This window comes from Eublepharis macularius, chromosome 2, assembly GCF_028583425.1.
Source record: "Eublepharis macularius isolate TG4126 chromosome 2, MPM_Emac_v1.0, whole genome shotgun sequence".
Taxonomy (NCBI): Eukaryota; Metazoa; Chordata; class Lepidosauria; order Squamata; family Eublepharidae; genus Eublepharis; species Eublepharis macularius.
Genome location: NC_072791.1, coordinates 155,405,098 through 155,425,621, shown reverse-complemented (window position 1 = coordinate 155,425,621; position 20,524 = coordinate 155,405,098). Strand labels below are relative to the sequence as shown.

Below are 20,524 nucleotides of genomic sequence, written 5' to 3'. Positions count from 1 at the left end.
CTCTTAATGCTGCAATTCAGAACTAGTGACCATATAGCTAGACTAGTTTTTTTGTAACTAATATTTTGTGTTTTCCTTAATAACTTCCCTTTCAGGACACAGAGTAGAGAGTATGTTAGAGAACTGATATATAAGATAGCCAGCCAGCCAGCCTGCCTGCAGCAAACTGTACAGTGGGACTGTGCAAGACTTTAGCCTGCACAAGTAGGGCTGTCTCTGCAGGATTAGCTCTTCTGTGAGCAAGGATATAGAGCAATACTGACTCTGGGTGGGGAAACTAGCACTGTTTTTCTAGGTCAGTGGGAGTTTTGTCATTGCAGAATACATCAGGGAGCATCTTCTCCCCTAGGAGTGTTTTTAAATCAACTTATAGTATCTGCTCCAAGAGGCAGGACTGATCAAGACTTTATTTTCATTTCAGAAGGCCTTTGTGAGCTGATGTTCACCTACTTTGTTGACTTACCATTATTTGATTTTACTATTTCTGTGGATGCGGTGCTGACTTCCCTCATTTTATCAAATAGTGGCAACCTTTTCATATTCTTTTAATTCTTTTTTGTGATCTTCCTTGTGGGCCTGATAGAAACTGTCAGCAAAGAAAGAATAAGCGACTAGAACAATGTATGTGTTAGCCTTTAAACTGCCAGAACACTATGCTCAAATGAATAGTTGCATTGGTACGGATACTTGGGGATGTGACTATATTGAACCTGTATTATAGCAACTATGCTGGCTTCTAGTATGTTTCTGGGCCCAGTTTAAGGTGCTGATGCTAACCTTTAAAGCCCTTCATGGCCTGCTTTGCCTCGCAGTATCTGAGGGTCTTCCTCCCCTCTATCAACTCCCATGCCAACTACACACATTGAGTCAGACTCTACTTTGTGTTCCAACATTATCCAAGGTAAGAACTGTTGCAGCCATAAACAGGGCCTGTACAGTAGCTTCCCTGAGGCTGTGCCATGCTTTTACTCTGGATGCTTCTGGCTCCTCCTTACTTGACTTTCAGAGGAACTGTAAGGGAGATGTTTTATGTTTGTCCTTTAGTCAGAACAATTCATCTTTGGGGTTGCGCTTATTGATGGTATGCTGCATTTTATTTTATGGCTTTATTTTATGTGTTGGTTTAAAATATTTTAATGTGTTAATTTTATTCTCTCTATGCCACCTTATGCTTTGGAAAAGCTCCACCAAAATGCTTCATATAGATGTTATCTAGATAGATATACAGTCGAAGTATACATGCTCTATTTTGTATTTATTATTATATCTGTATCAATACTGTGGTCATTTGTTGACTAATTTACCTTTTTTAATGCAGCGGTTAAGGGTCAGAATCTAAAGAATCTATATGCACTCACAGGAGAGACTTTTGCACTCAGCTAAAGAGATTCACATACTGTCAGTCCTCAGCATCTCCATTTAAAAGGATCAGATAATCGGTGAAATCCTTGGAAAGCAGCTGCCAGTCAGAGTAGACAATACTAATATTGCTAGACCCAATATAAGGCAACTTTATGTGTTAATGTGGTGAGCCAGTAGCCAAACTGGAATTTGAACTCTGTTCTAAGTCCAAAAGAAAAATTCTAAGCAGGCCTACTCAAAAGTAAGTCCCATGGTATTCAGTGGAGGTTACTTCCAGGAAAGTGTCTTCAGGATTGCAGCCTAATACTCATAAAGCATTGCACCAAACTTTGGTTGTGGCTTCTGATTATTCTGGTCTCTTATGATGCTAGCATTCAATGAGGGAACACTGGAGAAATGAAAAGGAGAAACAGATCACAAAAATGAGCCTGGAACAGTTATGCATGGTTATGGTGAGAGTAAAGAAGTCCTTTCTGATGGATTTATAGTAACGAAAGTCAAGAGGTGGCCAACATTTTGCTTGATAGTCACAAACCAAAGAGCCTTACTTATGATAACTTCTATGTACCATGTTTGCCAGTGTTCACAGGTGATCTATATGCAAAGCCAGATATACCAAAAGCACAGTAAGCCTATGGCTGGAAGAAGTTTGGGCATCTTTATCATTGTTTCACACTCCTCCCACCCTACCCACCAGGACGTTCTTTAAGATGTAGAGGAGATGTAAAATGTTGTGTATACTGAAAATGTGGGCATCATTTTGGGATTGAAATGTAAGTTTTTAAAAAATCTTTTGAGATTTTTTTGCTTATCATATTGACTTGGAAGTATATTTTAACTGCTTATTTCATGTTGATGGTGTCTAATCAGCAATAGGCATCCATTTGCCATATTTGATATATTTATACTCTTCCTCCCCCAAATCTCTTAAATACAATCAGATCCATAACTGGGAATACTGGAAGGTGGGGAATTCAGATTGAAGTAATGTTTGAGTTTCTGAAAACTAAGGTGGGGTGTTTTTTTTGAGAATTTCTCCTTACCCCCCCCCCCCAAATAACTGCAACTCTATTCCAGGATTAATTTACTTTAGGGGAAAGAGAGTGTTGAAAATGAATCTCACTGTAATAAGCTGCTTATTGTTAAATGCACACGTTGCAAAGATATTATACAAGTATTAATTCTGCAGCAATATGATTTTTCTAGTTCTCAGCAAAGAAAAATTAAAGATATTCTTGGTGGCTGCTGTTAATTTATTTAGCATGCACACAGGTGGAAACAGGTAAATTTTTCCATCACTGTACAGGAGGAAGACATTTCAGGGAGGGCCTTTGTATTAAAGATATGCAAGGAAGCTAATTACCTCCCCTTTTTGTATGTTAATGGGAGGAATGCAGGACTGCCTGTCTTGGAATGGTTTTATTGATTGCTGGTTTTATGCTGTGTTTATTGTTTTTATGTTGTATTTTAATCAATGTTGTACCTCGCCCTGAGCCCGCTTGTGGGGAGGGCAGGTTAAAAATATGATAAATAAATAAATAAAAACCACAATAAAATAAAAAATGACTGCCACATTCCACAAAATTTTAGATAAAACCACCAATAAAAACAAATTTGAGACTCTTTTTAAAAAATGAACAATGAGTCAGTTATAAAGATTTCTAGGCCCCCAAAAACTCTGGAAGAAGATATTTTAAATTGGCACCTTAAAATCAGTAAGGATGAGAAAAAGCTAAACTCTCTAGGGAAATAGATGCAGAGTCAAAAGGAGTCCAGTAGCACCTTTAAGACTAACCAACTTTATTGTAGGATAAGCTTTCGAGAATACAGTTCTCTTCGTCAGATGCATGGAGGGCAAGAAGAAACTGGTCATATATATATAGGTGGAGAGGGGAGGGCGGAGTAGATGCAAACAGTAGCTTCTGATATGGAGATCAGTTTGCGTCTGTTAAGGAAGTCAGTTACTTCTGATAATGAGATAACCATTCATAGTCTCTATTCAATCCCAGCTTGACTGAGTCAAATTTACATATGAATTCCAGTTCAGCAGCTTCCCGTTGGATTTTGTTTTTGAAAGGTTTCTGTTGAACTACAGTGACCTTGAAGTCTGTGATAGAATGTCCTGGTAGATTGAAGTGTTCTCCCACTGGTTTCTGGATGTTGCCATTTTTACTGTCAGATTTGTGTCCATTTATTCTTTTGCGCAGAGGTTAGCTGGTTCGTCCAATGTACAGAGCAGATGGACATTGTTGGCACGAGGGCATATATCACATTGGAGGATGAGCAGTTGTAAGAGACAGAGACAGTGTAGTTGACACTATTGGGTCCTGTAATTGTATTTCCTGGGTAGATATAAGGGCAGAGCTCGCATCTTTGTCACCAGAGAGGAAAATTTGTTCTCTGTAACCACCCACCACGTCAGGTGATGGGGGAACAAAATTCATGGCCTCCAAAGATTACCTGAGTATACAGGTAAACTAATGAGTCCCTGAGGGCCAGTTTATATATTCAAAAGAATCCAGCACCAACGTTCTTCATGGACTGTACAATTCCAGCTGCAGGTGGAAATCTTACCTGTTTGAAAATCTCTTCCACATGAAACAAAAAAAATCCCAGACTTTTTATGAACATATAAAAACAGAGTGAAAGTCTAAACTTAACTCTTCTTTCCCTGGCAGATCTAAGTACCATGAGGATTTTTGCTTGCTTGCTGGGTGTGTGTGTGTGTGCGCGGATTTGGATGTGTAACTTCCTGCCTGCGTTTTGAAATGGTATAGTCCAGGAAACGCTTTACCTTTTGATTCTGCGGAAATTCGCCCTAAAGATGTGAAGGGGGGGGGGGGCAGGACTTCATGTATATCCAAGATATTTGTACGATGTATGAAATCTCTTGCCCTTTTATGCCAGGATAATATTCTCTCCAACACTCTGTATCTAAAAAGAGCCCTTAGTCCTGATTTTATGTATTTACTTACCTCAATTATAATTTGCCCTTTTCACAGAGACTCAAGGCACATTACAAATTTAATAACACTGCAATAGGAACAGTACAATACATACAATCTCCAAAGCAATAGATATATCTCTGCAACAAGAGGAGCTAGAGAACATATTACACATATTGCTATAATATTATATCCATATGATATTCATTCAATTGCCTATTTTTAAAAAGCCCCCTGGTGGTGATGGGGAAGCAAAGGCCACTATGGGGACAGTGTCAAAGGAAATGGCTGCCTTCCAGACTTTATTGCAGTGTTTTCTAAAAGTTTTTTTTTTAAAAAAATATTATTTTATTTAACTAAAACAGAAAGAAAAAAGCAAACAAAGAAAAAAAGAAAACAGTGCCAGCTACAAAAACACTATTAATAAAATTATACATAGGTTTCTATAAAAGATTTCCAAATATCTAAAAATAAGTCCAAATGCAGTTGCCTTCTGTATGCGATACGTTCAAATGTTGATAATTTTATAACGTCTTCAATCCAGTGAATTACAGGAAGTGGACATTTGTCTTTCCGATGTTGACAAGAATTCTTCATAATTTCCTATCAATTGATCCAAAGTAAAAATTCACTTATCTGTCCAAACCTTCCATAAGAAAGATTTCTTCCCAATTTTTAAACCTGCATTTGACCATAATGTAGTTTACTATGTGAGAAGGGGTCAAATTGATATTGTTGTGAGATTATGCGCCAAACTTCTCTAGCTGCAGAGATTGTTAGAGGAACAAAATCCTTTTAAACAGAAGTAGACCTAATGCATTCTGCTTAAAAGTGGTTCCAAAAAAGAAGCCTCCAAGAGGGCCCAAGATGGATACCCCAGTTGGAACGAGTGATCCCAGTATTATATATGTTAACAAATATGCCTGATGATAAGCACTAAGGTCTGGAAAACCAACGCCTCCATTAACTGAAAGTTGCATCCTCTTTAAAGAAATCTTGGATAGTGTTGAACCCCACATACATTTCCAAAACAAAGTATTAATTTTATGAATATATCTACAAGGTATATAAAAGGAATTGCACACATAACATATATATAATTTGAAGTATAATATTCATTTTGAGTGTATTTACTTTACCCCATAATTACAAGTGTGTTTTCCAGAACTTGAGAGTGAAGCAGGTTTGAGAAAGACTGAGGAAAAACCCAGGAGGTGCACAATTGCATCATAATGTCGTAAGGAATAAAATGTTCCGCCAGGCATATCCTTGAGGCCAGTCCCAGGTTGGGTTGGGGCTATGGAATCATCTGCCCCCCTTACAAGGGAAGTTACCAGAATAATATTAATAATGCTCCACATCCTTTTTCTGTTTTATATTATGATTGGGGGAATTGGATGGGGGCACCATCTGAGATGTTGCTCAGATATGTATTGTTACGGGGCTTTAAATGTATTTAAATGTTTGAATTGTTATCGATTGTCCCATTGTACTCTGCCCTGAGCCCGTTTGGGGAGAGGGTGGGCTAAAAATTGAATGAATGAATGAATGAATGAATGAATGAATGAATGAATGAATGAATGAATGAATGAATGAATGATAAAACCCAATTCCCAGCAGAATTAAACCCAGAACAGATAACCCGTGTGGAAGTGGCTACTCACTGATTTCTGCAAACTGATTATCAGAAGCAGATTTAATTGGCTAGCCTCTTCTACTCAAACCAATATTTATGATAGCTCTATGTCCGTAGCACTTGAATACAGAGCCAGTGGCTTAACTCTTCTTTGTCTGACAGAAGAATCTGCACCAGAGGTGTAGAATATGGGATGGGATCTGTCTCATGGAGTGCCACAGGGGTCTATTCTCTCACCCATATTCTTTAATATATGTATGCATCTTGGTTCTGAACTGGTGTTTTGAGACCGTGGTCAGGTGGCTAAAGCAGAACAAGCTGAATCCAGACAAGACAGAGGTAATGCTGGTTGGGAAGACTGATATTCTGGATCTGACTAGTCCTAGGTGGAGTGAAGTTTTCTTTTTCAGAGCAGGTTAAGAGATTGGAGGTACTCATAAACCTACCTTGCTATTTGAAAAGCAGGTTAGCATGTTGGCCAGCAGCACCTTCTATTAGCTACATCTTGTTTGTCAACTCTCTTGTTAGCTAGACTCTGCCAATCTGGCCATGCTGATCCACACCTCTGTAACCTCTTGGCTGGATTACTGCAACACACTTTATGTGGGGCTGCCCTTGAAAACAACCTGGAAACTGATCCACAATGTAACAGCCTGACTATTGTCAGGGGCTAACTGCTGGTAACATGTTAACCATTTAAAAACAATTACATTGGTTTCCAGGCTGTTTCCAAGCTCAATTCAGGTTGCTAGTTATGACCTTTAAAGGCCTTCACAACCTGGGACCTACATATTTGAAGGACAGTCTCTTTCAGCTCTGGTCTTCAAGTAGTCATCTGTTGACAATCCCACCTCTCAGGGTCACCTGCCTGGCACTGACCAGAGCTCAGCCATTTTCCATTCTGACCCCTGCTTTGTGGAATGGGCTTCCTGAAGAGGTGGGGGAGCCCCCACCTTGGAGATATTTCGGAGGTGCTGCAAGACCTGTTTGTCATGGTTTCTGAGGATATTTAAATGACAGGCAGTTTTGAGAGGCATCTTTAAGGAGGGGAGGGATTTGTGGGTTTTTATTTTGATTTTAATTGTAAATGTGTTTATTATTGTAAACCACCTTGAACCGCAAGGAAAGGTGGGGTAAAATGTTTTAATAATGAAAAAGTGTCTGCAAAAAACAGCTTTAAAAGGAGTGTATGTGTAAACTGCACTATTTTCACAAAGAGCCAAGCCAAATGAGATGAGGCAGCCATACATGTTCGGACATCTGCTCACATCTAAAGTCAGGCAACAGATGGGGAGGTTGTTGTGGATTTTCTGGGCTGTATAGCCATGGTCTTGGACCAAGACCACGGCTATACAGCCCGGAAAATCCACAACAACCATCATTCTCCGGCCGTGAAAGCCTTCGACAAGATGGGGAGGTGTCTGATTTTTACAACCCAATGTGCGTGCATGACCCTGGTGCATCTTATCTCACCATGCCTTGTCACTATGGGCAACTTCTCCCCAGTTCAACTTCTGGTATTGAACTGGGTTTGGAGGAAAGGGCCTGGGGTTAGGAAGCAATAGACACTTCGGTTCCTCTGACCCACAGAAAGCCGTCTCTCCCTGCTTGAGGTTCAAACTGGTCCACCAATAACCTTGACTTCGTCTCAGAAGCCCTCAGAGAAGTAAACCAGGTAATCTGGCAACTGTCAGCCCAGAGCTTTATTCTGGGGTCCTATTAATTTAAATTCTGGGTAAGGTTGCTTAAGATGCTAATGTATTTTAAATCTTACAGATAATTCCACCCCTGTGGAAGTATCGGACTCCAAGTGGATAACCTGGCAGCGTTGCCTGTTTCTTGGCAGCTGGAAAAATGGCTACTAATCAGGAACCCATCTTTGTGGAAGATGCAGAGTCCTTACAAAGACAGCTTTATAGCCCTCTATACAGGAAAAGCAGTGCTGCGAAAGACTTGTCTTATCTGACTAGGAGTGAACAAACGGTAGGGGGTGTATCACTTCGTGTTACCTTCCTTCCCTTCTGGTGCATCGGATCCCGAGCGTTAAATTGGGGGGGGGGGAGTTTCTAGATTCGTAGGGATCATTGATTTGATCGAGAAAGCGAGCCTGTCCCACGAACCGGACGAGGGGTGCCTTTGCAAAACGCTGCACTCAAACTCAGAGGCAGCTGCAATGGGCCCAAAGCATGCTGCCACTACCTCCCATTCCGGGGCTGGTGGGTTGCCTCGTTGAACGGATCACCCACCCACCCCCGCTACCACACGCACACAGGCTTTGGGGGTCTGATGATCGGTTCAGCCTGCAAATACAGCTCAAATCGCCCCTCGACCACACGTTCTTTCCAAAAACGTTCCAAACAATCCCGGTGGAGAAAAGCTCCTTCCCCGGGAATGGTGGCGGCGATGGGCTGCTCGGACGCCGCTACTCCCTTATCCAACGCAAACTGCAGCCATTGCCCTTTTAAGGGGTAGCTTGAAACCGCGCCTGGGCTCCATGTTTGTATCAGAAATCGTGAAGAGGGAACTCCATGTTGTAACAAAGTTTCCTTCGCCTCTGCCTTTTTCTTTTCCCCCTTTTTTGTTTTGTTTTCCCCCCTTTCCCCGTCTCCCCCTGCCCCTCCCCACCCTTTGTTTCCCCCCTTCCGTTTTAATTTAATTTTAATTTTTGAAAACAAATTATTAACAACCATAACTCCTGAAAAATTCCCCAAAGCGGTGGAGAGACAATTGGAGGAGGCAAGACAGAGCTCCGCACTTTTGGTCTAATGGACAGCGGGTCCATTATCACCCAGGTTAGCAAGGAAGAGGTGAACACTCCTCTGCAGGAGAAAGGTAATGCCAGTGACCCGCACGCAGCCCCCTTCCGGGAGGGCAGAGTGGCTGGATGCCGCGGGGGCCACAGCGGGGGAGGGCAGCTTCTCAATCCCCACCTCCCGAGCCACACTTTACCCAAAGGGGGTCGGATCCGCTATCTCCGGCAGGCAGAGCAGCTCTTCCGCTCCCCCAGACCTCGAGCTTCTTTGCGTACGTCTATAGGGGCGTGTGTGTGCGCGCGTGTGCTAGGGAGTCTATACAGACCCTGTCGCGGGCACCGGCGATTCACGCCGGCCTTGGACGCCTGTGCCAAGTAATTGCGGGGGACTGGAGCTCATGGCCCGTTTGTTTATTTTATGCATCCAGCGAGCTGCCCGCCTCCTCCTGATACAGCATTCTCTTGCACACACAGATTTGTGCAACTGTGCAGAGCCGCCAAATAGGTATACACCTTCCAACCTGTGCCCAGCCCCGCTCCGGTCCACGGAGGTAGTAATGCATCGCTTTGCACACACATGTGTGTGTTGTGTGTATTGGTGCAAAGACTATGCAACCCCCACCCCACCCCCCAACTGCAACCCCACCGCATGGATGGAGGCTTTTCAGTAGGCTTGCTTGACGTCGTGGGTTCCTAGATTAGTTTCTCTGTTTTGTTTTTTAACCGAAGAGGTTTGTAAAAACATTTTTTATCAAGTATAATGCTTATCATTCATTGCTGATTTTGGGGTGCAGTCCCCACCTCCTGTGTGTGCGGTGCTGCTGTGTATTTCAGCAACAGGTTTTATTAGCTTGGTACAGAAGCTAGTCTCTGTATACCTTCCCCTTATGTCGGATGGATGTGTTGTGTTCAGTCGTTGCTTTTCTGGGGAGGATCTAAATCGAAAGTGCGTTTGCATCCGAGGGGCTGGTAGTGCAGTCCTCAGCAGAGTTACTCCAGTGTAAGTGCATTGAAACCAATGGATTTAGAAGTCAGGCTGCCTAGGATTGTACTGTAGGTTCGGATAATCGCTGCTGTGGGGAAATTGGGTTACTGGCCATGGGAGAAAGACCTGTGCCATAGGGTTGCCAGCCTCCAGGAGGTGGCTGGAGATCTTCCCAAATTACAGCAGATCTCCAAGTGACAAAGACCAGTTCCCCTGGAGAAAATGGCTGCTTTGGAGGGTGGGGTCTATGGCATTATACCTTGCTGAGGTCCCTCCATTCTCCAAAACCCACCCTCTCCAGGCTGCACCCTCAAAATCACCAGGAATTTTCCAACCTGGAGCTGACAAGCCTACTGAGATCCTAAGGGAGCAATCCCAAGCACATCTGCTCAGAAGTTAGTCCAATTTTATTCATAGGGCTTACTCCCAGGAAAGTATCCTTAGGATTTCAGCCCAAGTGTTGCACAGACTTGTGCCAAGTATTGATAAACATTTGCAGAAGGTTCTTTTCTAATGGAGCCAGATGTGGTGGATGAGTAAGTACTTATCCATTAAATATCTGGAGACTGGTGGATGAATCTGGGATCCAGATCCCACCCCATTTGGCCACATCACTGAGAGCCAAGCTGCAAGTGACGCTTGACACAGGTTGGACACTTGTCAGCTTCCCTCAAGTTTTGATGGGAAATGTAGGCGTCCTGGTTTTACAGCTTGGCTCTCCATTACAGCTGCAAGACCAGGATGCCTACATTTCCCATCAAAACTTGAGGGAAGCTGACAAGTGTCCAACCTGTGTCAGGCGTCACTTGTAGCTTGGCTTTGATTTGCTAGCAAAAACAGCATCTTCTTACACCTTCGTTTCCTCCAGCCTGTTTCTAGATGAAGTATATACGTAGACGCAAGCTGAAGAATAATGGACAAGAAGCTGTTCCTAGGGACCCCACCAGCTATGGAAAGTTGCCATTGCTGCTGGCCCTTCTGGATGCTGGATTTTACAAGGACCAAAGCATTCCCGCCCCCGTGCGGCTTTGCTAGCTGTCCTAGATTTTGTCCCAACACTTCCTGGTAATCTTGGCACTATAGCGAAGAAGCTGGTTAGCAGGAGCCAACTTTTTTTTCTTGACCCTGCTGCTGTGTCTTTAACAGCCTGACATGCAGAAGTTGAATAAACAGTATGAAAAGCTTCACTTGCTAAATTTCTCTGTATTAGGCTGCTGTTAAAGAAGCTTCCTGAAGGGTCAGGTATGGCTCTTTTTGTAGACTACAGAAGCATCCAACTTGAAAAATTTCCAAAGACCTGCTCCCACTTGTAACCTCTTGAACCAAATATAGATCATGTTGAGCCCCATTAGGGACTCAGTAAACATTCTGTTTTTGTTTCCTGCCTAAAACTCCAAAATGGGGGCCAAACACCTTGCAGTTGGCAATAAAAGACCAATGGGATATGATTGGCTTGGTAAGTTACAAGACGGATAGATCTGTCTTTAGATGCTATGATCTTTGGGGTACTCTTAGCCATGGTCAAGGGGGAAACAGCCTCTTTTGAATGTGGCCTCAGTCTTGGTGGGGGTTCAGGCTAGAGCTTTGGGTTAACAAATTAGAGCTAAAGGCAGCAGGTTATTGCCGTAGGCTTCAACACCAGTGACTGAACAGTTGAATTGGTGGACACAGCTTGTGACCCACCAAGCCAATGGCCAGATATCTCTAGCCTTTCAGGTGCTTTATAATCCCTGCCACTCTTGGCAACCAAAATAGGGGCCTGGTGGGCTGTGTTCCCCTTGGTGAGTCACAAGTTGCACAGTCACAAGTTGCACAGGCTTATATTAGAACCTGTAATCTTTCTGGGCGAAAACACTGTGCTCACTTTTTATATGGTGTCAGAGCTGTGCCCTAGAGCCAGATGTATAGAAACTTAAAGTTCTTATAGAGACTTGAGTTCTTGCATCCTTGGAGGAAAATATAGAGAAAGGATCTTAAATGAAGGGTTCAAACTGTGTGTACAAAGCAAATCTCACAAATGACATTCTCTCTCTCTTATTTGAAACCTAAACTCAAAACGTCAAAACAGTATAAAATATAACAAACTTACCTTGTTGTAGAAATACACATCCTTTGCTTTCATATTTGGTTCTGTCAGTACAGCTCTGACTTCCATAAGTGTCATGTATACTAATGGGATCAAGAGAGAAACAGAGGCTGGTTTTCTATACCAGCTTAAGTAGGTGCAGTTTATTTCCTTCGATATGTGTTTGTGCTTTGTGGATTTAATGAAGGGAGTGTCCATCTTTAAAACTCCCAGTCACAGTGCAAACCTATGTAGAATTAGCCCAGTCTAAGCCCTCTGAAATCATTGGTTTTAGATAGGAGTAATTCAGGGTAGGATTGCAGTAAGTTCCTTATTTGTTTCCTTCTTGATCAAGAGAGAATCTTTAAACGATCCCCTTGCCACACAAGGTGCTTAATTATTCTTATCAACCTACTCTACAGTAAGATGGACAAGTCATGGTCCTTCAGCCTCTTGCTGTTCAGCTGAGTGTCTAGCCCTTTGCAGCCCTTCTCTTCGCAAGCAGCATTTTGATTTCGTACTCTTAGTTGGTAGGCTGCAGAACTGTACCATTTTGAGGTCGGAAATGTGTGTGTTGAGGGTATAGTTTACTAAACTAGCACCTTGGCAAGATGGCTATGCTAAATCTTTCTCGCTGATATATTAATTTACCACACGGGAAGTTCTTTTAAAAAAATATGTGAGTGAGTAGTCAAAATATGACTTCCTCACCTTCAATCTGAAGTGCTACAATCCAGAATTCCACCATTTCAGTCAACTGCTTCAGTCAACATAAAGGCTTGGAAACATGTTTCATTCATGTCCCTGTGAGAAATAGAATGCCCTGGCCTTCTAAAACCGTATTGTTAAGCCACAAAGACTGCCTCTTTATAAAAGTTTTCTCTTCTAAAAATGAACTTAGAACAAATTATTTTACCAGTCTTTCAATAAAATATTTCCAAGGCAGAGAAACTGATAATATAATTAAATACTACTACTAAAAATAAGCAACACACTGTGTGTACTGTTTATAGCATTTATATTATTCATTGTATTCACTGACCTTCACACTAATTCTTGCAACAGCCCTATAAAGTATCACCTCACAGGGTGATTGTCGTGAGGATAATAATAACACTTTGTAAACCGCTCTGAGTGGGCGTTAAGTTGTCCTGAAGGGTGGTATATAAATTGAATGGTGGTGGTGGTGGTGGTTTTATTATTAAAGTAGACCAACATCATTATTGTCATACTGCAGGTGGAAACCTGAGAGAACAGTGGTTTGTGTAAACTCACCTAGTGAGTTGGTAGCCTGGGTAAGGTTTGAACCAGTCTTCTCCCAGATCCCAGCATGTTTTTAGCTTTATTCACATCAAGCGGCTTGATCCTGTGACTCCCTTCCACCAAGTTGGATCCTATGACTCCCTTCCACCAAGGGCCAAACTAGATGTTATGGTGTCCATGGGTTGGACCTGTGGACTTTGACACCATTTTAGATAAGAATTTGGCCGTTTAAAAATGTCTCAAGGGCCCCAGCGAGATCAGGCAATCTTGTTGAAGTCTTCTTTCAATAGATAAAGAATTCCTTTTCTTCATCAGAAGTCATTCTCCACTGGAGGAAATTTTTCTCTGTTGAAGGAAGACTTAGCAGAAGAGAGTAACCAGCTGCAAGTCAATATGTTTAAATCACAAATTCACCTCTGTATCAAAGCGTTAGAAAAGGGTTAATGCTGAGGTCTGTTTCAGAGAGGGACTCATATATGTCATAAAACCAGGAGCATCCTTGTAGCATTACTGGCCTTGGATAATATATTTCCATGTACTTTGTTGGTAGAAGTGTATGCAATGCGCATGATCCAATCAAAGAGGAACACATTTATGTGACACATTTAAGTCACAATGTTACTTAAAATGGCTTAATTTTGATTCCTGGAATAAACATGGGAAGCATCTCAAATACTGAGAAGCCAGGGGAGAAACTAATGGATTAGTTTCCTTGCCTCAATAAAACCTACAGGAAACATGCCCAGGGACCAAATTAAGTGCGGTTACAATTGAGGTGGGGGTGGAATGGGAGAAATATTTTTTTCCCATTTTCTCCTGCAGCCTGAGGTGGACCTGTGGGGACCCACTGAGCTAAATGTCCAGCCGTTTGCACTGGGATTATGGGATGATGGGAAGCATTGGATTGCTGCTGGAGAGCCAGTTTGGTGTAGTGGTTAAGAGCGCAGGACTCTAATCTGGAGAACGGGGTTTGATTCCCCACTCCTCCACTTGAAGCCAGCTGGGTGACCTTGGGTCAGTCACAGCTTCTAGCTCTCTCAGCCCCACCCACCTCACAGGGTGTTTTGTTGTGGGGATAATAATAACGTACTTTGTAAACTGCTCTGAGTGGACGTTAAGTCATCCTGAAGGGCGGTATATAAATCAAATGTTGTTGTTGTTGTTGTTGTTGTAATTTAATCATGATGGAAGCTAAGTGAGAACAGCATCAGGCTGCTTCCTCTAGGAGTGGCATCTGACCCTCCCAGGGCAAAGTGAGAACTCTCCACCACCATGACAGCTAAGCAACATAAAGAGAAATGGTAAAATTTATTGTGTTTTGCTAGAACACCAGGTATATGTGGTGTTGGGGGAGACTAAGGCATGGGGGAATGCCAAAAAGAAGGAATGTTCACAGTGCACCATTGAGTCATACACACATTTCTTTCCCTCTGCCCCTGAAAGGTTATGAAGGAGCTTTGGTGGGTTTTGTCTGAGGATCCCCAAAACTTAGAGTCATCCCCGTCTAATTGTCATGTGAATGTTCATTGTAAATATGTATGTGTGTATAGGGGAGGAGGAGGTTCAGATCTCATCTCAGCTACTCCATAGGTGGCCTAAGCCAAACCATTACCCTCATATCTAATGTGGGCTAATAGTATTATTTACTTTACAGGACTGTTTGTAAGGATTACTTGGGAGATGATACGTGAAACTCTCTGTACGCCTGAAATGCACTATTAAAATGCAAAACAATCATTAGATATAAATCAAGCTGTAGGAGTACATGAGGTGGCTGGTGGGACATCAACAATTTCCTCATACCTGCAAACCTTCCCATGCTCTTAATCACTTTTTTGTTCATATCCCATCCGTAGACTTTCATATTTCCCAGTGTAACACAAGTAAATGTGCCATAGTGTAAAAATCTTGGATTACTTTCATCAGCAAGCTAGGAACATGAAAAAGTTGGCCTGGAGCACTAGATAAATCCAGCAACGCAGGATCTTGGTGGAGGTCTGTTTTCCTTTCTTATTTCCCTTTCAAGCCAGTAAAGGAGGGGAGAGCCCATAAAAGGCCTCCCCATATGTGTGGAGCATCTATGCCATGTGTGCTGGGCATCTTAGCAGTATGACAGAATCCTCATTGGTGATAGAAGAAGGGCAACAGTAAGGTCATTTTGTCTTGAAATAATATGTTGCTTACTATGACATAATTAGACCTTTCAATAAGATCTTAACAGTGGTTCAGCTTACATGGTTGTGAAGTGGACATGTGCTTGTCACCTAAAGTAACGTGTGACGTATATGTTTCATGCATATATGAAAGCATGACCTTCCCCTCCTCTTTTTATTGAGAGGAAAGAATATTGCAGGTCCATTGTACAGAAGTACCTCTGAGGAGTACCAGTGTCATATTTCAAGATGGATTGCTGCTTAAGTGACTGCTTAGGACTATGGAAAGACACTTTAGGAAAAGAATCAAATGTTATACATTTTGTCAAGCAGAAGTAAAGATATTTGTTCAGAACATACTCATATACAGAAATCTATATTTTTTCATAGACTTTTCAGAATGTGAACTTCAGAGTATGTTCATGCACATAAGCCCACATTCAGAAAAATCTACAAGGTGTAGGTGTGTTTGGGAAATGGTTACATTTTGCTGGGGGGGGGGTTAAAGATGGTTTTGTAGCTGTTTGGCCTTGGGCTGCCTTTGTTACATGGCAGGAGGAGGTTTGGCAGATATCGTTTCTCCCAGCATTGCAGTATTGAATCCTGTCATGCTCAGCCAAGTTTGGGCTTGCCATTTTACAGTGGCATCGCTATTGTTCACCTTGTACAAGCAACTAAATGTTTTACTTAAATAAGGTTCTGTGGAAGGACTTGGAACTACTAGTGACTCTATAGTTGGTGAGCATCCTGATGCTTGTATTGAGTGACATCAGTGCTCCATCGTGTACAAAGGAATGGAGACTCTAATGCCAACTAACTACATCTTGGAGAAAGCAAAACAAAGCAGAACCTTGAACCACAGTCCAGTAGGAACATTTGGGTTACAATTCTAAAAACACTTAATAGGGAGTAAGTCCTACCAATCTCAGTGAGATTTACTTCTGAGTAAACATGCTGGGAAATAACTTTCCTTATTTCAGTGTATTTTAGCACACTCTGATGCTGGATCGTGGCCTGGTATTTGATCTCTTACTGTGAACGCAAGCCTGCATGCCAACCTGAATACCATGTAATGTGGATGGCAAGATACTTGACAAGCCCACTGTTTTTGCAGATTCAAGAAGGCAGCAAAAGCAGGAGACACTGAGCTCCTGCTTTTTGTTTGCTGTGGTTAGAGATGCCTGTGACACTGTGAGAATCTGAACCCCCCGTTAGTGTTTGGAACTTACCACCACTTGTGTTCTAGGTCTGGGACTCTTTTACCATCTTCTCTACATTCTGTGCTCAGTGAGTGCCAGACTTAGATGTGTTTCTCTGCGGTGACCTAATTTGCAAGTGTAATGGTTCTGAGAAGAAATCTGTAGTGCCTCTGCTGGTTGCTTGTTTTGATTTGTTCTTGTCCTCTCCTTTTGTGGCTGGTCTAACAGACTATTTGTTGTTGTTTAACTGCTCCTTGGTCTAGGGAATGCTGAAACCTCACGGTAGGTTTCATTCTAGTTTCAGTAGTTTATGATCTTCTAACTCAGAGTTTGAAAAATATTTCAAATCCATAGATGCTGACACCAGTTTTTTGTTGAGAAGCCAGGATTAGTGTTTTAGATATTAAATCTGCCATGTTGTATAGATTTTCAAAATTTTCCATGTCAGATTTTACTCACTTGGAATGTGTAGTAGAATGCGGGATTTTTAATGTATGACAATCTGAAACATTAGAGAATGTTAATTCCTGTAGACAACACTCCGATCTAAAATGCATTTCTGCATCTAAGGAATGCTGCCATCTTTGTGAGAGGAGTATACAGGTGTCCTTTTTCCTTGCGGATTGCCACTTGCCTTCCTCTAGTGACATTTAAAACTGAACTATAAGTTCTTTGGTAGCATAGGGGACAGCAGATGACAGCTCTGGCTCTCTTCCCCTCTATCTAGTATTGAGTATGTTCACAATTATGCTTCTAGAAAACTAACAGCCAGGGCTTTTTTTCAGTGGGATCTCCCCAGATCTGAGATCCGGCACCTCTGATTTCAGAGGTGGCTCCGCCCCTGGTGTCCAAAGACCCATGGGCTGTCTTCCCGGGTGGAGCTTCTCCTGGGCCGCCTGCTTCCCCAGCCTCTACCCCGGCCTTTCCCTTCCTCCCCCCCCTCAAATGGATTCTGGTTTTGGAAAAGGCGTAATCAAACTTGCAATTTTCTACTCACAAAATAGATTTCTGGCTCACAACACTGCACTGCTTAGAGGGAACATTGCTGCCAGATAAGGGGCGAGGAGGCAAGCGGGTCTGAATCAAGAGAGCGCTCTGAGGGGTGGCTGCGAGGTCACTTCTGGAAGTGACGTCACTTCCCAGAAGTGACATCATTGTGTGTTTCCGGTGGCGCACGCACGCTTCGCGCGCACACGTGATAATAGAGAGATCCACCACCTCTTTTCCCACAAAAAAGCCCTGCTAACAGCACTATGCTGGATTTAGAGTTACACCCTTCTAAATCCATTAATGTAAAAAAAATAAATAGAATTTATGCAATTCCTACTTTCTTATCAAACCCAATCCTATTTTATTACTTTAACAACATATTTATTTAAAAATTCAAAATATAAGTGCCTAAGGATGACAGTGTACTCTTAAACATTGTATTATACTTTTAAACAGTGTACTTATACTTTAAAACTTCATAAATATACCAAATAGGACAATTTCGTATGCCACCTGAGTTATAAATGATGCATTTTTATGTTATAAAAGGGGTAAAATGAGTTCAGGTTTGATAACAAAGTAAACATTTCATATATTTCAACTTTTAAAAAAAATCAGTTTTCTAGGGGGAAATAAGAATCCCTCCCTCCATGGCTTCTACATTTTTTTAAAAAATTGCCTATCTGTGCCTGTATATGGATTGTGTTGTAGTTTTTCAGAGGAGGTTTTGCTGGTAAACTATACCTGCTCACACTGAATGACTCCAGAATCCAGATATTGCAGGAAATTCTTTTGAGAGAATCGGACTGTGCGAAGGGAGGAATAAGAATGGAGGATTCAGAATTAGAGAAAGTAATTTTACAAGAAGATAAAAAGGAAATCTCAAAGGTTTATAAAGTACTGTTAAAATGGTATACTGAAGAAGAGGTAGTTAAAGTGCAAATGGTGAAGTGGGCTATAAACTTTAACAAAGAAATAACAATGGAGGCATGGGAATACTTGTGGAAAAATACCTTGAAGATTACGACATGTACTAATATTAAAGAGAATGTCTATAAAATGGTCTACCGTTGGTATCTGACACCGAAGAAAATTGCGCTAGGGAATCTGAATATGTCTAATAAATGCTGGAAGTGTAGAAAGTATGAGGGATCTTTGTATCATATGTGGTGGACGTGTGAGGTAGCTAGGCAGTACTGGGGGGAAATAACAAAAGTAATGAGTGAGATTTTACAATTTCAAGTTAATAAGAACCCAGAACTCCTGCTACTGAACTTGGGAATGGAGGATATCCCAGCACAATATAGGACATTGTTATTTTATATGACAGCAGCAGCTAGACTTTTGTATGCGCAGAAGTGGAAAGTACAAGAAGTGCCAACTATTGAGGACTGGACCTACAAATTGCTGTACATGGCGGAGATGGATAAAATGACAAGAAAATTGAGAGACCTTGGCCCAGGGCAGTTTAACAAGGACTGGGAGAAGCTGAAACAATATCTGGTGAAAAAATGGGAGGTGGGAGGAGAACTGTGGCAGTTTGAAAATTACTGAAACATAATATAAGAAGAGAGAAGTGACTATACCGGGGGTGGAGAGTTAACAGAATAATTCTAAGCAAATATCATATTCAATTATTATATAGAGTATTAGTAGTGCTATTACTATAAGAATTATAAGGATAGAAATTACATTAAATGTTTTCTCTGAAAGCAAACAATAATTGTACAAGGGAGTATGAATATAGACTAGCATACGGAATGTGGATTTAATAGACTGACTTATGTTAAATGGATATATATTGATTATTTTTGTCAGATAGCTTTACAATGGTGAAATAAGATAATTAAGATAGATAGGATATGTAAAAGGAAGTAAAGAGCAACATATAGAATATAAGTCAAATTGATTGATTTATCATGAATGTATGCAATGTTTATAGAAGTATTAGAAGATATGTATAACGAGGGGCAAATTGTTTGTCCCGTACTGAAGAGACTAGAAAGAATAAGACAGAGCATAGAGTATTAAAATGAATATTATTAGTATCATTGAAGAAGATAGGTTAAGAGAGTATTATTTATTTGTAAGGGAAGGAATTAGAAATAGCACAATTATGATAGACAAGCTTAGAAGAATTTGAAAGTATATTTTAACAAATGTATCAAAGTTGATATGAGTAAAGGGAAAATAGAATGAGGGGTTGGAAAACTGTTGGAAGTCAATAAAAAGGGGGGGAAGGGAGGGGGTTAGAATTGGAAAATTTCAGGGAATGTGATTGTAAATGATATGCAATGTTTCTAATCCAATAAAAATTTTTACAAAATGTTCTATCATTAACAGACTTGCTCAGATCATGCAAACTGGAGGACATGATTTCTTTTATTGAGTCAAGCCATCTCATTTTAGGTCTTCCTTTTTTCCTACTGCCTTCTACTTTTCCTAGCATTATTGACTTTTCCAGAGAATCTTGTCTTCTCATTATGCGACCAAAGTACAATAGCCTCAGTTTTGTCATTTTAGCTTCTAGGGAGGATTCAGGCTTGTTTTGATCTAGTACCCACTTATTTGTCTTTTTGGCTGTCCATGGTAACTGCAAAATTCTCCTCCAGCACCACATTTCAAATGAATCAATTTTCTTCCTGTCAGCTTTCTTCACTTTCCAACTTTCACATCCATAGATAATAATGGGCAATAACATAGTTTGGATTATCTTGGTCTTGATTCCCAGAGAGACATCTCTATCTTTAAGGATGTTATCTAGCTCCCTCACAGCTGCTCTTCCAAGTCTCAGTCTTCTTCTGATTTCTTCATTGCAGTCTCCTTGTGGGTTGATGATTGAGCCAAGGAATAGAAAATCTTGAACAATTTCAGTTTTCTTATTGTCGACTTTAAAATGGTGTAATTCCTCAGTAGTCATTACTTTTGTCTTCTTGATGCTCAGATGTAATCCTGCTTTGGTGCTTTCTCTTTTAACCTTTATCAGTAGTCATTTCAAGTCTTCACTATTTTCTGCCAGTAACATAGTGTCATCTGCATATCTCAAATTGTTAATGTTCCTTCCACCAATTTTCACTCCACCTTCTTCTAGATCTAATCCAGTTTTCCTTATGATATACTCTGCGTTAGAGGTGAGCACGAACAGGAAAAAAACGGAACACGATGTTTGTTGCT

The 20,524-nt window shown here is 41.2% G+C and overlaps 1 protein-coding gene across 4 annotated transcripts in view; it reads left to right on the top strand.

Annotated features, from left to right (window-relative positions):
• The first annotated feature begins 8,468 nt into the window (after positions 1-8,468).
• The window catches only part of CTDSP1 (CTD small phosphatase 1), a 32,174-nt gene continuing 20,118 nt past the window's right edge, over positions 8,469-20,524 (top strand). For all 4 annotated transcript variants that reach the window (XR_008596500.1, XR_008596499.1, XM_054970813.1 and 1 more), the window contains exon 1: positions 8,469-8,775. Coding sequence is in view for 2 of the 4 variants with exons in the window: in XM_054970813.1 (XP_054826788.1) it covers positions 8,709-8,775 (67 nt within the window). In the remaining 2 variants the exon portion in view is untranslated. The remainder of the gene's footprint in view (positions 8,776-20,524) is intronic.